Source organism: Pleurodeles waltl, chromosome 5 (genome assembly GCF_031143425.1).
Source record: "Pleurodeles waltl isolate 20211129_DDA chromosome 5, aPleWal1.hap1.20221129, whole genome shotgun sequence".
In the NCBI taxonomy this organism is placed as follows: Eukaryota; Metazoa; Chordata; class Amphibia; order Caudata; family Salamandridae; genus Pleurodeles; species Pleurodeles waltl.
This window is the reverse complement of record NC_090444.1, coordinates 96697286-96712987: the sequence shown is the minus strand read 5'-3', so window position 1 is coordinate 96712987 and position 15702 is coordinate 96697286. Positions and strand designations below refer to the sequence as shown.

Below are 15702 nucleotides of genomic sequence, written 5' to 3'. Positions count from 1 at the left end.
TGTAAGTGCATGTATGTGTGTTCCAGTGTGCGTGTTTGTGTGAGTGTGTACGAGTGAATGGCGGTGTATGTAGCGAGTGCATGGATGAGTGGGGTGCGTGTCTGGACGTGTGTGGGGGTGCATGTGTGAATGTGTGTGAATGGGTTGGGGTGCTTGATCAGCGACAGGAATGGGGATTCCTGTCGCCGGGTGCATGACGGTCAGGTTTTTCATGCAGGGTGACCACCACGGAAAGCTTGGCGGTGTGCAACCTCGTAATCCGGCCGGCGGCCGGAGGCCTGCCACCAGATTGGAGGTGGTCATGGCCGGCCGTGGGGGTGCGACCACATCGGCAGGCCAGGTGGAGCTGTGGAGGTTTGGCTTAAGCCAAACCCCACAACTAGTAATACAGCAGTCTTGATGGTCTCAAGACCGCCAGACTCGTAATGAGGGCCTAAGTGTAAACTAGCGCCAAGCATGGCAGAAGCTGGTGCAACCCAACACCCTTACTGCACGGCTGCTTGTCAGCAGTGGAGACCTGCAGGAGGTGAGATTTATAGGTGTACTGCAGGGAGAACCTGCTCCTGCAGGGAGTGCACATGATTTTGAGGCTCCTCTAAATGAGAAAGAAAGTGTACAAGATAACAGGACCCACAGAGTGGTAGTGTTTTATGGAAAATGTGACAACAGGATGATGGGGCACTTCCCATGCCAAGCCTCTTAGGATCCCATTACTCATGGGTTCCCAGCTGAACCAAGATGAATCTAAGAACTGTGCAGCACTAGGGAAATTAATTCATATGTGGTCACTGATTAAAGTACCCCACTGCCTCACAATGTATAACAAAGAACACAGTTTAGGCGTAGATTCTAGTCAGCAAACATCTGTTCTTCTATGTTTTCTATTCTTATTGGTGTTTTGTGTGTTGGTTAATCTGTTGGTAGAAATTGCCTTCATTCATTTTTCTCTATGGACTACTTAGGGGATCATTTGTTTGTTCAGTTGGACTCAATTTGTATATCATCATTTTGTTTTAGTTTGCTGGTAAAAAAAGAATGACTAAATAATAAATTGGAAAAAAGAAATGGTCTGAATATCCTGTGAGCACCTGAATTCACCGCAGATCTCCAAGCGGAGGAGCTGGTAGACTGCAGTGGTTGGGGCTACTAACAGGTGCAGGAAAGAGTCCTCCACTGACACTTGTGATTCCTTATTCCTCAGCTACCCGGCAAGAGGGGCTTTGGACCGGCCGGCTGGACAGTACAAGCTAAGATGGAGATCTACCTCTGGTTAGGGCTCAACAAACAGCGCAAAGACTTTTTGAGCGGACTGCCCTGCGGATTTGAAGAAAACAAAGGTGCAAGGGGCCCTGGCCTACAATCCTTCCCGCCCATCAGCCTCGCCTACACAAGTAAGAACAAAGACTTCCTTCTGTTTCCTTTGTCAACTGAGTTGGGAATGTTGATGAGCCCTGTCCAGTGTTTTGAGTCTTTTGGGTGACATTATATTAACTGAATTTCCCCATATTATTCCTTATTCTGTCGCTGCTATTTAAGGTAATCCATCCCTCGGCCACTTACTCTTTGGAAATCCATGCTGTACTTGTCACATCATATGCCTGGTGGAATACTAAAAAGTTTACAAATGCTTTCAAAACACAATTGAACTACAGTGTGATAGATTTTAAGTGGATCCTACACACATTGTACTCAACACAGCAGATTCCTTGCTGCGTTCAGTTTCCCGCTCACAATGTTGTTCATTCAAGTTGTCAACACACGGGCTTCTCCACACCCCTGGAACCACCTCCTATGGTCGACGGGCCCTTGCAAGCTTCACACACGATCCTCTTTTGCCTTTTTCCCTCCCCCACTGTTTTAGGTCTGGCTATTGACAGCAACAGTTGTTTGCCAGATCTCAGACCAGCAGAACAACCAATACACTCAAAGGGCTATGGGTCAGCCCCTTTCAGCCATTGGTCACTTTGGGTCAACCTCTTCAGCCACTACTCATTTGATATCTCACATGTTGGATCAGGCCATATGAGTATTACACATGTTTGCATTGTTTTGTGATTTACAGTGTTGGCTGTCAATGCACTCAATTTTTGACATAGCAGAGGAAGAAAAATGCCCAATGGCTTCCATGCTGCAGCCTGGACCAAGCATTTAAACTTTTGAGCTCCCAGTGGCTTATCTGGGCCAAGTGAGCTATTCATAACATTTGGAACTTGGGAGTTCTGTCTTTATGTTCATTGTCTTGCTTGAAGTTGGATGGACATGAGGATGAAGTAAAACCACTCCCTGCGTGACCCCTTCTATCTTCTGAAGCCACTGCTTGAGTCTGGTCTTACGAGGAGCACAGTGAAGGTTTTCTGTTAGGGAAGTTTGGTATTGTAGAACACCCCCCCCCAATGCAGGCCCCAGCCAGAATGAGTCCAAGAATTTGCCCGCACCCAATAAAAGAGACCAATGCTTCCTTGAACCCGTACTGAACGCCGCTCCATCCTCCGCCCACATCTGTTTGTCATAGTGGCCAGGGCCAGAATGGCCGTAGGAGGCATTGGGCATTTCCCCAGGAGACTGGAAGGTTGAGGGCTGGTTTTGCAGTGGTGGGGGCCGGTTTTGTTACTGGGGGCTGGTTTTGAAGCGGTCTGGCAATATCGGCCCCCAGTAACAAAAGCAACAGTGCTTCACTCTTGCATCCCAAGGGGGGGTAACAAAATTGCCAGGGCTTCTTTGGGTTCCCAGTCCGGCACTGATGGTGGCTCTGTGGTACATAGCAATGTGGAACACCAACTTGAATAACTCTCTTTTCAACCCCTCACCTGGCGCTTGTTGGCCATGGAAAGTTAGGGTTGGCAGTGCTTGGACCATGTGCAAACAGGATAATTTCAAGTACACTGTAGGTGACTTTTCAAGGCACATGTGGGTGATGAGTGGCACTGCCTGCCATCTTTGGTTAGCCAATAGTATTACAGAAGAGACTGAAGCACAGCCATTTAAGAAATCATAACACAGCCCATATACTGCTTCCAGCATGTGCTTACTGTCAGCACCAGTTGTCCATTGGCGCACTGAGCAACTAAACAAAATGTTTTCTGCTGTTGAACTAAGACTACAATAATAAGCAACTTATAGCAACACATTGAAGTTCTGTTATGGTGAATAGTTATGCTACTATTTTTAATTAGAGGATAACTTAAGAGATTTCATTCATACTCCAGCCTCCTGATCCGGCCACAAGTGGCAAACTCATTCATCCTGCCCAATGAGTTCAAAGACACGCAACAGTGGTGAGCACCCCTCATCGAGCACCCCTTCCTGCTTCCTGGTGTCAAAGCTTTGGTGCAGATTTCTACGGTCCAGGTTTACCAAATGAGAACATAAAACTACCATCATCCTTAAAATGAGATGAAGATGACTCTTTGCACCAAGTATGCGGTGCTCCAGAGTTGCATCCACCAGTATGGGCTTGTAGTACACTCCATCGCCCTTAACATAATCTACACTTATGACGCTCATATGAAGTGATTAAGGGGATCATTTAATTCCAGAATGGACCGTCTGTCCTGTTTGGTGATCTCTGCCTGCCTGGTGGGGATCCCTGAGCTGTGAGGGTGCCACCACTGAGGCGACTCCCGTCATAGCACTGCAGGTTTTCTGAAGAGGTGCCATGTTTAAAGTACCTGCTCAATAATTTCTTCGTTTATAGAAAACAAATTCTCAAAATGGAAGTTTATTTACTCCAAACAAAAGTCTCCGCATACACAGAGGCTTCTTCCTGCCTCGTCAAGGCCGTTGCACAGTTTCCCCACCCATGGCCATGCAATGCAGATGAACAAGGAAAATAAGTGACAGTCATTCTTCCCCCAGCAGGGTGTGGCAACCACCACTAACACCGGGCAAACCTGTGATGGGTGACGGCTGGGTCAGAAATTACTATCAGCCAGTGCTTAATTTGTAAAGAAACATTGCCAGGGTCCTCGTCAGGAGGCCACTGCAACCACTGCCCCTGCCAGCACCGCCAATGGCAGTACCAACACAACTACTAACCATCACACATAAGAGTGTGACGGTTCAAACTATTCCAGCCCTCAAGGCTATAGGAATGGCTTGGGAAACAGGTTTTATTAATTTTAAGGTATATTAAATTAATAGCAAAACCAAAATAAAATGAGGGACAGAGTGTTGAAACTTTTCAAGCACTCACTCCCAGTCACAGATCTGGGTTAAATCCATTGGTATTTTGTTCTCCACATCACCCCAGTTTGGACCCAGCCATATGCAAATCAGTCTTGACCCTGTGCCCCATAGGAACAGTCCAGCCCGAACTGCCAAGGCAGGTCTTCTCTGGACCAAAACAAGCATCCTAGGACCAGTTTCGGGTTATCACCCTCCATCAGCCAGGCTACCTTGAATCCAGTGGCACAGCAAGCAAGGGGCCCACGTCTGGGCATAGCCTTGCTCTTATGGCACACATAGAAAAACCAATAAAAATGAACACTCACCCGCAGTCACAGATCTGTGTTAAATACTTTGTTATTTTGCTCGCCACACCACCCCAGTTTGGGCCCAGCCGTATGCAAATCAGTCTGATTTGTAGACTGGGGTGATGTAGTGAGCAAAATAACGATTGATTAAACCAGGATCTGTAGCTGGGGGTGAATGTTTGCAAAGTATCAACGCTGTCCATCATTTTTTTTGGGTTTTGATATTGAATTAATAAGCAACTGTTGTTGTGCTCATCTCTAAATTAAACAAACAGTGTTACAATGTGTCAGACTGTCCTAAATGCTGGTGTTGACAAATGCCGGTGCCGAGCATTGGAAAGCACCGGCTCAAAATAAGCACCACCGATGTAACCTAGCAGTTCCCCACTTCTGAATGAGAAAGGAAAATCCTGGGATTGGCAAGGCGGAAGGAGCACTGCTTTACAGTCTGTCCAGTGGCATGATGTCATAAGTTAAGGTAATGGTGCCGGGTGTATATTATTTGTTGAGTTACTGTTTTAATTACCACATTTTGGTTTTCCTAATGATGCCAGGTCCAACGCACAAAACTCTCAGGAGTACAGTCAGAAATGTACATTTGTTTCCATAAAGCCATCAGTTGCATACATTTATATCTGGCTTGGAACTCCAGGAGCACTCCGGGGAACATGTCACTAACAGAGATTCTCAGGGGTCTCTGGAATGGAGCTTAAGGAAAGGAAGCAAGTCAATATTCCCGAGGACATACATGAAACGCCACCGTGCACTTGCAATGTCTCTTTCTGGTTTCTCCAAGAAGAAAATACTTTTCTGCACTGAGAAGCAGCTTTCTGTCCACCCTCACGTATTTTTTTATACCATTCTCTCCTATTTCCCCCCTTATAAGAGATTTACTCCTGCCACTGACTTGAGTTAACGTTGAGCATTTTGGAGGTGTGAAACAATTTAGAAAAGTATTTTTGAATAGCCATAAACCTGTGAGTGTAATTGCGTTCACATTTTTCTTGCATCCCTGAAATGGATCTCTCGCGATCTCTTACAAACCACACCACGAGCATATTTAGTGACATATAAAATTGCGCAATACATGTGTCATTTTAAGGGTGAGTAAATCTGTTCTGAGGTTAATAACAGGATTGTGAACTCATATGTGCTGCCATCTGTGCAGACTCACAGGTAATTGTGCTCCTAAATCACACTTTCACTGTACAGTTTTCATATATTTTGGAGTCCTGTTTAATTGGGTGAATATTTGGTTGCATCAATGGGGGTTGTCCTCAGTTTTGCTAAGTCAATTTACAGTGAATCATACACTGCACACTTTGGTTGACCTTGTTTAGTGGGCTCTTATGACGTAGCATTATAATTGCAAGCACTGGTGGGATGATGTCAGATCCAGGTGCCTTGAGTCCTGCCATGCGGTAATCGCTTCCCCCTTCTTTGTGCGAGCTAACCACCTGAACCAGGGTAGGCTGGTAATGGAAAAGCCACAGGTGTTTAGGTTAACAGAGTCTACCAATTAAGGCCCTCATTCCGACCCTAGCGGTCTAAGACCGCCAGGGCCGCGGGCAACGGAAGCACCGCCAACAGGCTGGCGGTGCTTCAGTGCCCATTCTGACCGAGGCGGTAAAGCCGCGGTCAGAAAAGGGGATCTGGCGGTTTCCCGCCGGATTTCCCCTGGCTGGGCTGAACCTCGACGGCGCTGCTGTAAGCAGCGCCGCCATGGGGATTCCGACCCCCTTCCCGCCAGCCTGTTTCTGGCGGTTTTGACCGCCAGGAACAGGATGGCGGGAACGGGTGTCGTGGGGCCCCTGGGGGCCCCTGCACTGCCCATGCCACTGGCATGGGCAGTGCAGGGGCCCCCTAACAGGGCCCCAGCATGATTTTCACTGTCTGCATAGCAGACAGTGAAAATCGCGACGGGTGCAACTGCACCCGTCGCACCCCTGCAACACCGCCGGCTCCATTCGGAGCCGGCCTCTGTGTTGCAGGGCCTTTCCCGCTGGGCCGGCAGGCGCCCGCCGGCCCAGCGGGAAAGTCAGAATGGCCTCCGCGGTCCGCCGCCCGCCCGGGTCAGAATGACCCCCTAAATCTCTTCCATATGCCACCTCTCTGGTAGAAGAAATGTTATTGGTTAATTCCCCTCCAGATGTAGCACTTACTCCAGAAATTAGAATTTTCCATTGACCTTAATAGACGTATTCACAAAGGTATTTTGGAGTATGCAAAGTAGTGCTCCTATAATACTCCTTTATGTACTACGACATGTCTTTGAGAATTAGACCAAAGACTTCTGAAATGGGAATACAATGGGAATATTGAGAGAATTTTCATACCCAATCTGTATTTTACTATTTTAGTTTTACTAACAGGGAGTTTGACACTTCGGGTCAATTCACAAATACATATAAGAGTATGTAAAAGAGTACTCCTGTAGTACCATCCCCCTTACTCATAAAGGTTCTTGGCCCATAAATTTAGACTCTGGGGGTCATTCTGACCCCGGCGGTCTAAGACCGCCGGGGCCAGGGTCGGCGGGAGCACCGGCGACAGGCCGGCGGTGCCCCGCAGGGCATTCTGACCGCGGCGGTTCAGCCGCGGCCAGAAAGGGTAAACCGGCGGTCTCCCGCCGGTTTACCGCTGCCCTTAGAATCCCCCATGGCGGCGCAGCTTGCTGCGCCGCCATGGGGGATTCTGACACCCCCTACCGCCATCCTGTTCCTGGCGGTTCGCCCGCCAGGAACAGGATGGCGGTAGGGGGTGCCGCGGGGCCCCTGGGGGCCCCTGCCGTGCCCATGCCACTGGCAGGGGCCCCCGTAAGAGGGCCCCACAAAGTATTTCAGTGTCTGCCTAGCAGACACTGAAATACGCGACGGGTGCAACTGCACCCGTCGCACCTTCCCACTCCGCCGGCTCAATTCTGAGCCGGCATCCTAGTGGGAAGGTTGATTTGCCCTGGGCTGGCGGGCGGCCTTTTGGCGGCCGCCCGCCAGCCCAGGGCAAATCTCAGAATCACCGCCGCGGTCTTTCGACCGCGGTGCGGTGTTCTGACGGCAGAACCTTGGCGGACGGCCTCCGCCGTCCGCCAAGGTTAGAATCAGCCCCTCTGTGTCTAACTCCCAACTCCAAAGATTCCTCTTTCAACTAACTTGTAGAATTATATCTCTAAGCCCAACTTGTAGAATTATATCTCTAAGCCCGGCTCAGTAAGATTAAATAGGTATTGTGAACAACCTGGGACACCTCTTCAGTCAAAATAGCCATGAAACATGATTTGTTATGTGTGGTTTTGGTGTGCACTCTACAGATTCTAATTACCTAGAAGTCTATCACTTTTGATTTCTTTTACAAGTCATTTGGCCTTGAGAGCTACGAGTTGGCAAGATGTTTTGGGATGTATTGATTGTATTTGCACCCAAGCTTGTGAAGGGCAGATAATTAGGTATTCGGTAAAGAGATGCACAATAATTCAACTCTTGTTAGCTGTATGTTTCAGGATTAAGAATTTTGACTTTCACAAGAATGTTTTAGTGGAATCAAAACAGATACATAATTGAAGCCGGAGTATCACAGTGTAGCCACGAGCAAGGAAAACTACTTTGCACACACAATTACACACACCTTGTGGGTCATTGGATGTGTGTTGCCACGCCTAACACTGACTAAAATTAAAATTCAACACTATAACCTCCTATGTGCATTAAGAGGAATTACATACGGTGTAAAAATAAGGACTGATTCACAAAACCCACTTGATAAAGGAGATTTACTCCATTAGCAGTACTTTTACGTGTGGAGCAAATTGCTGACCTTTTAAGGGTTAACAAGGAATGCCTCAGACACAGAAGAGGTGTGTGTTTGTCGTTTTCCCGTCTACACCCCATACTCTATCTTAACAAGCATTTTCAATGCAACGGGTCTCGCATTAGCTCGAGTTAGAGCTATTAGCGTTGTAAAGAAAAGAAAACGCAGCGCGATGGCGCTATGTAAAATGCATCGCGACCATGCTGCATGGAAAATAAACAGATACAGTAGTCCGGACACCCTGCTGAAAACATCGAGCCTCGTGTGTTTTCAGTAGTTTACCGGTGCTGTGTAGGTGGGCTAAACACCGGAAAAGGCATGACGTATGCATGCCTTTCACAAATGAAAGCAAGCGGATTTTAAAAGGCAAGCCCACGAACCAATGAAAGTGACTGACGTGACATGGGCGTGGTTGGAAGCCCAAAGGGAGATTACAGAATGGGACGGAGCGCTTTGCGCTCGCCCATAAAAAGCGATCTGGGTTGCAAGGGCCGCAGAGGGCAGAGCTCGGCAGCACAGGGCTGTTACTCCCTCTTCCTGTTTCCAAGCTCTATTCTCTAGTAGAGTACTCACTAACATGCTGATGTTTTGGGTTAATGTATGCGCTGTATGTGGTAGATAAAACTCAGAGAACCCTTCTTTGTTGGCGTAACACAAGACCCTGGCAGACTCAGTGCTAGTGGGCAATTCTGTAGTTTAAAGGTGATTATGTTTTTGTGTCTTCCTCCAGAGCAACCAGTCTAACAATGTGTAATTCACTTTCCTCTGTGTCTCACTTCTGAAAAGCCAGTCCAACGACGTGTAATCCAATAATTTTTCCTCTGTGTCTCACTCCAGAGAAACCAGTTTTACAATGTGTAATACCTTTTCTTCTATGTCTCACTCCAAAGAAACCAGTCTTACAATGTTAATACTTTTTCCTCTGTCTTACTCCAGAGAAGTCAGTCTAATAATGTGTAATACTTTTTCCTCTGTCTTATTCCAAAGAAGCCAGTGTTCAATGTGTAATACGTTTCCTGTGTGTGTGTCTCATTCCAGAGAAGCTAGTCTAACAATGTGTAATACTTTTTTCTCTGTCTCACTCCAGAAAAGCCAGTCTAACAATGTGTTATTCATTTTCCTTTGTGTCTCATTCCAGAGAAGCCATTCTAACAATGTGCAATTCTTTTTCATCTGTCTCACTCAGAGAAGCCAGTCTAACAATGTGTAATACTTTTTCCTCTGTGTCATTCCAAAGAAGCCAGCCTAACAACGTGTAATACTTTTCCTGTGTGTGTGTCTCATTCCAGAGAAGCCAGTCTAACAATGTGTAATATTTTTTCCTGTGTTATTCCAAAGAAGCCAGTCTAACAACGTGTTATTCATTTTCCTTTGTGTCTCATTCCAGAGAAGCCATTCTAACAGTGTGTAATACCTTTTCCTGTGTCTCATTCCAGAGAAGCCATTCTAACAACGTGTAATTCCTTTTCCTGTGTCTCACTCCAGAGAAGCCAGTCTAACAACGCATATTTGTTTCTTTTCTGCCCCTCCAGAGAAACAGGTCTTCCAGCTCAGAGCGCACATGTACCAGGCGCGCAGCCTGTTCGCTGCAGATAGCAGCGGCCTCTCAGATCCCTTTGCCAGGGTTTTCTTCATCTCTCATAGTCAGTGCACTGAGGTAAGTGGTTTCCCTACTAGGTCCACTCTGGAGCACAGGCTCTTTTTTTCACAACACCCTCTTATTAGCGTTGGGGAAAGAGGTTGTCAAAAAGTGTTGTCAGTGTAGCAGTTCCCTGCTAAGCTCATTATATATCATCATTCATCGCCCACAATGTCTAAGGCTCCAGATATTTTCTAAATACACAACAAGTGCGGTCAGAGAAGATAGACACATTGTCAAGACATTCGGATTTGGTGATGTAAGAAGGAAAGTGTGTGGTGGAGATAGGAAGAGATTCTGTCTGATACTGAGGTGGTGGTGTTCTGCAGGAACAGTTGTGGTCCGAAGAAGACATATTCTTATGACTGCAGAGATGTGGTGCAGATGGGTAAATTCATGACAAGAGCGGGCAGTCTAACAAGAGCGGGGTTGGTTCTGTAGAAAAGATAGTATCTAGAGAAGAAGTGTCCATCGAGTAGGAGATGGGCATGTGTCTCTAAAAAGACTGGACACGTTATGAGGGTAAGGGAATGCATCTTTGTAACTGTAGGCACTCGCCTATATTTACATCAAACACAAAAAAGTGACGGGAGGAATGTTTGCAAATAGTCTAACCCAGAGGCAATCGCTTTCTGTAGCATTCTAACCCATATTAGAACATTGGAACGTTGGGGGCTCCATTGCAGACAATGGAGTTTCCCTGGCTTATAGTCGCTGGTAAAAGCCCCGAGGATCAACATTCCAATGTTTTCTTTGTTCACAGCAACAGCTGTGAACAAAGCCTCACAGAGCCTGAGGGGATATTAATCCCCTCGAGCAACGTGAGGAATTTGTTTTATTAAATAGAACATTCTGCCCTCTAGTGGCAGAATGTTCTAATAGCCTTATAACCCACAGTAGCCGGCTCTACCGGCCATTAAAGGCCCTCTCCCTTGTTAAAGGCCCTCACCTTCAGCTTGAGCCTTTAACGCGGGAGCGGGTCTTTAATGGCTGGTAGAGCCCACTACGGCAGGTTCCAAGGCTATATTTTTTCACACATTGTGCCACTCTAGGCAGAGCCCCCCTTCTGCAAATCAGACCTGATCCTACCCCTTATGGAACAGTCTGTCCTGAACTGCCAGATGAGGCCTCCTCTAGAAGGAGAAACAAGCAACCCTGGACCACTTTTGATCTTGCTGGGCCTCATCAGTTAGGTCTAACTTGGATCCTCAGCATGTTTCTGCATGTTACTCAGTTTGAGTCACTGTGTATAACAGGTGTGCATTTCATGGTGACCACAGGCAGAGAAAATGGGTGACAGTCGCTCTGCTCTCAAAAGAGCGGGATGACCGTCACTGTGACCTGGTAGCGCTTTGGAGGATGGTTCGCTAGGTCAAAGTTTTCACTGGTAGTCAGTGGAAGTTCCACCAATGTGTACCTGGCACTTTTCCCAGCTCTAAATAAAGCGGGGGAACTTCTCCCATCTCTAAATAAAGCAGGGGAACTGGGAGTTTGTCAGTGCGGATAAACGTCAGCGCGCCCTCTCTGCCAAACTCCAGCTAATGCCTGAAGTTTGCCTTGCTTCTTATTTTCTAATTAACAAACATGGTTTAATATCAGTTTGCTGTATTTGGTGGTCATGCAGAATCCTTTTGTTATATGACCTACAGTGGATATGAAATGGAGCAAAATCTTTGCAAAATTTCAAGACTTCTAATGCAGCAAAAGAAGTACAAAATGAATATTGCTCACTTTTCTCCCAAATGCAAAGTTTCTGTAATAAAGGGCCACCAAATCATTGCCTTAAAAGGGGTTTATTTGGCTATCTTCTGGCAACATGTGGCTATAATTGTATAAAATAGGCATTCCAAAACCCAGCAGTCTTTTGTGTTGTTTTACCACCTAAGGGAGAAACAGGAAATGTTTGAATTGTTTATTCTGCCACATTTGTATGTTTTGCAGATAAAGGATGTATTAGGTACATGGGAAACCAGAAGAATGTTGAACACTAGATGTTGTATGTACATCTTTATTGTAGAAGACTTTCACTAGGTGCATAAATAAGCCCCTCATATTTTATTATAACCTAAGCCAGACACATGCAATCTGCATAGCAGTTCTTCTATAAGCTGTTCATTGGTCCTGTGATTCTTCCAGGTACTCAATGAGACCCTGTGCCCCACCTGGGACCAGTTACTGGTGTTCGACAATGTGGAGTTGTACGGCGAAGCCCATGAGATGCGCGATGACCCCCCGATTATCGTCATAGAGATCTACGATCAGGACACTGTGGTAAGTGCAGCTGGCATGCCCAGGAAGGAATATTTAGGGCCTACTTCGCCAATATCTTGAAAGAAGGAAGCTTTTTACCCTGGTACGTTAGCTCAGTCGGAGAATACATCCACTGCAGAGATCAGTATGTAAGTTAAAAGACACAGGTGTAAATACTGGCAGTTTCATTCTCTTTCATACCTTCAAGGTCAATAAAATGAGTGTGATAATGCCTAGAACTGATTTCATTCAATAAGATATGCATTATCATTTTATCAGAGGGAACATACCATTTTTGCATCCATTTCATTACTGATCCATTTCCTCATGGGCATTTCCACGCAGATGCTATTTAATCTCATCATCTGTCAATGGAATAGAAGTAGGATAACACAAATATATGAGTGGAATTTAAATGTCAATACATTTTAGGATAGTAATAAGGGGAGGGATAAAGAGTTTAGGGGTGACAGATTTAGGGACAGAGGGCGAATCGTTTAGGGGGTGAAGGATTTAAGGGTGAAGGCCCCTAATTGCTATGTGCTCCAAACAATGGTACATTTAATTAGGCATCCTATTGGAGATGAGGTGCTAATATGATTGTAGTTCACAAATGTTCCCAGTCATGGTGTGGCAGTCAGTCTATCAACCATGAACCTTAATGATCTTCTTCACTGATGGTAATCCTCTTCCTTCCCGAATACTAGCTGTAATACATATACATACATACATAATAAGTATAAAAAAACTAAGCAAACATGCAAAATCCACAATAGAGTTCAACAAAACCATTAATATATTCATAAACCTCGAAGCAATCCTAAAAGTGAAACAATAGCTCCAATGGCATTTAGATATCTTCCAAATGCACAGAACCTTAGAACCTCCCTCAGCATAGGTCAATGTGGATCAATCACCGAGTTTGTTTTCATTCAACTAAGTACATTATAAAAAGGTAAAACAATCTGGCAAACTTTGGATGAGAATTGGGTGGATGAAATGGATCTTTTTTAAGCCACTTCAGTATGATGACGTTCTGTGTTTGTCTTCATTTGGGGAATTAGTGTGCTTGATATATGCTAATGTGAGATGAAAACCTTTGTATTCATACACTGTTGTGCAAGACATTTTTAATGATTTCTGTTAATAAAAACCTTTTTTTTTAAAGATTTCGGAAAAAGGAAAAAAACGATGTCCTATTTTTTTACTTCTGGCCTACTTGTTGTTGAGAACGGATATGAACATGTTTTCATTTCATATGACTTTTGAATGCATGAATAAAGCAGTTAAAATGTACTAGTCGTGAATGTGGTAATTGCACGCTTGAAATTGTGCACCCTGCTACAGAACTTTTCAAACATTTGGGAATATGATCATTTCAATTGCATTCCTTCTTTTTTAACAGAGGTGTTCTCTATTTCTTGTAGGGGAAAGCAGATTTCATGGGCCGGACTTTTGCCAAACCTGTGGTAAAAATGTCAGATGAAAGGTACTGCCCTCCTCGCTTCCCTCCACAACTTGAATATTACCAGATATACCGAGGAAACTCCACCGCTGGAGATTTGCTTGCAGCTTTTGAACTCCTACAGGTAAGAGAAGATGCCCGGAACAGCCAATACTCCTCGTTGTGCTAAAGTATAGGTCCAGAACAATATTATGAACCAAAATAGGAAGTATCATTTGTGAAGACCAGATGCTTCAATATACGAACACATCACAAAGCTGCAATCCCATTTATTGGCCTTGGATAAAACATGTACCCACCTGTAGGGTGAAGTGTGATGTACAGGTTGAAACCCTGGCAGTGGATACATGAATCCTGGAGTTGTATTGTACTTTTCTCAAGTATCCTCATCTCCATGCACCCCAGATACACAATGTTCAGTAGGAAGAGGCAGTTTTAAGTTTGATTTCTCAACGTGAAACACTATACATATTTGATTCACACTTTCTTGTTACTGAGCTATTTCCTCTTATATGACATCTGTTGAGTACATTAGTAAAGAGGCTTGTGTCTTGGCCCAAACCTGCATGCACAGATCTGAAGACTATTAATTCCTATTAGTCACATGGTTTTTACTGTGGGAGTCTAAGCATTATAAATAAGAAACTATTTATTGAGGCATTAGTTTGAAAAGCCTTTGTCTATAATTCTTAATTACTTAAATGGATTACATATAACAACATATACAAGCAGCACTCTTAATACGTAAATAATTTAGCCTCTAGGCACTTACCTTACTTCTCCTCCCTCCTATCAGAAGGAATCTTCCTTTTGCAAGCCATCCAGAAATTTGAACTCACAAGATTCAAGTATTTTATCTGTCTCCAGATTCACCTGGATTGAAAAATTATCTGAATACGCTTCCAATGGACCTGTGCAAAACTGAAAGGTGTATCCTCTTTTCCTCTTGATTAATTCTTCTCTTGACACTTGGATGCACCCGGTGTGTGAAGCTCTTTACAAATGCCAATGTAATAGAATGCTGTGCCTTAAGTCCTTCTTGAAGGGGATACCACCATGATCCACACCATCACATAGTTTATGATAAAGGTCAGCATGATATACTATTAAGAAGGTCAATCGATCATGTGTTCTTTGTTGTGACTAATATGACAAACTACGTCTAGTACATAGATGATCTACAACTGCGTAGCTACACAGCACCCCACTACTCAATATGTATTTCATATGCATCCTTTAGCACGGTTCTACTGTCTTTTTACTTGGTCCTCCATATGTTGCACATACACTGGTACTTGTTACAGTCTTTACCTGATGAAACTATATTTAATAGTCCTTGTAACAAAATTATATCAATATCATTATTGTTGTCTTCAAGTAGTTTTCAAAATTCCTTGTGGTGCACTCCTAGGGACAATCAAGCCTGTAGCATGCACACGTTATGGATTTATCTATGAATTCATATATTCATAAATAAAATTATAAATCAATAAATAAGTAACAACAAAACTCCTGGTTGACTGTCACTGCTTCTCCATCCCCACCAATTTCACTTTTGTACCCAAATATTTTGCCATTTTGACTCAGTCTACATGGCCCACAGGGACCACCCGAAACAAAAATCCAAGAGCTCCACAGGGATAGTTTGGGTGTTTCCTAGTACAGGGGAGACATTAAACTGGTGCCCCACCCCTTATTCTTGATGAGGCACAACTCTATCACAGCAGCATTTTGGTCCCTCATGTGACTTGCTCAATTAATAAATCCTTATTTGTCTCAGAAGAAAAATAAATTAAATCTGCTGGAAATTTCCATTAGTAAAATATATTTGTATCAATGAGGAGACAAGGTCAATTAGGGCAACTTAAGAGGTTGTGGCACCCCTTACAAAACACTTTAGAGAGGGGGATGGGCCCTCCTGCAGCTTCCCTAGACTTCAACATCCAGTTTATGTGAAGGTCTGATCTCTTCCTCATTACTCTGTTACAAATCACTGAATTCAGGTAAGTGGATTGCTATCCTACTGAAGGGCTTTTTGAAATTGCATTGAAATTGTCTCGTTCTTACTTTCT

At 44.6% G+C, this 15702-nt stretch overlaps 1 protein-coding gene across 11 annotated transcripts in view; it reads left to right on the top strand.

Moving 5' to 3' along the window:
• Positions 1–15702, top strand: part of OTOF (otoferlin) — an 875032-nt gene that overhangs the window by 739160 nt on the left and 120170 nt on the right. For all 11 annotated transcript variants that reach the window (XM_069233684.1, XM_069233683.1, XM_069233685.1 and 8 more), the window contains 4 exons: positions 1202–1391; positions 9809–9933; positions 12052–12186; positions 13593–13754. In XM_069233684.1, coding sequence (XP_069089785.1) covers positions 1202–1391; positions 9809–9933; positions 12052–12186; positions 13593–13754 — 612 coding nt within the window. The remainder of the gene's footprint in view (positions 1–1201; positions 1392–9808; positions 9934–12051; positions 12187–13592; positions 13755–15702) is intronic.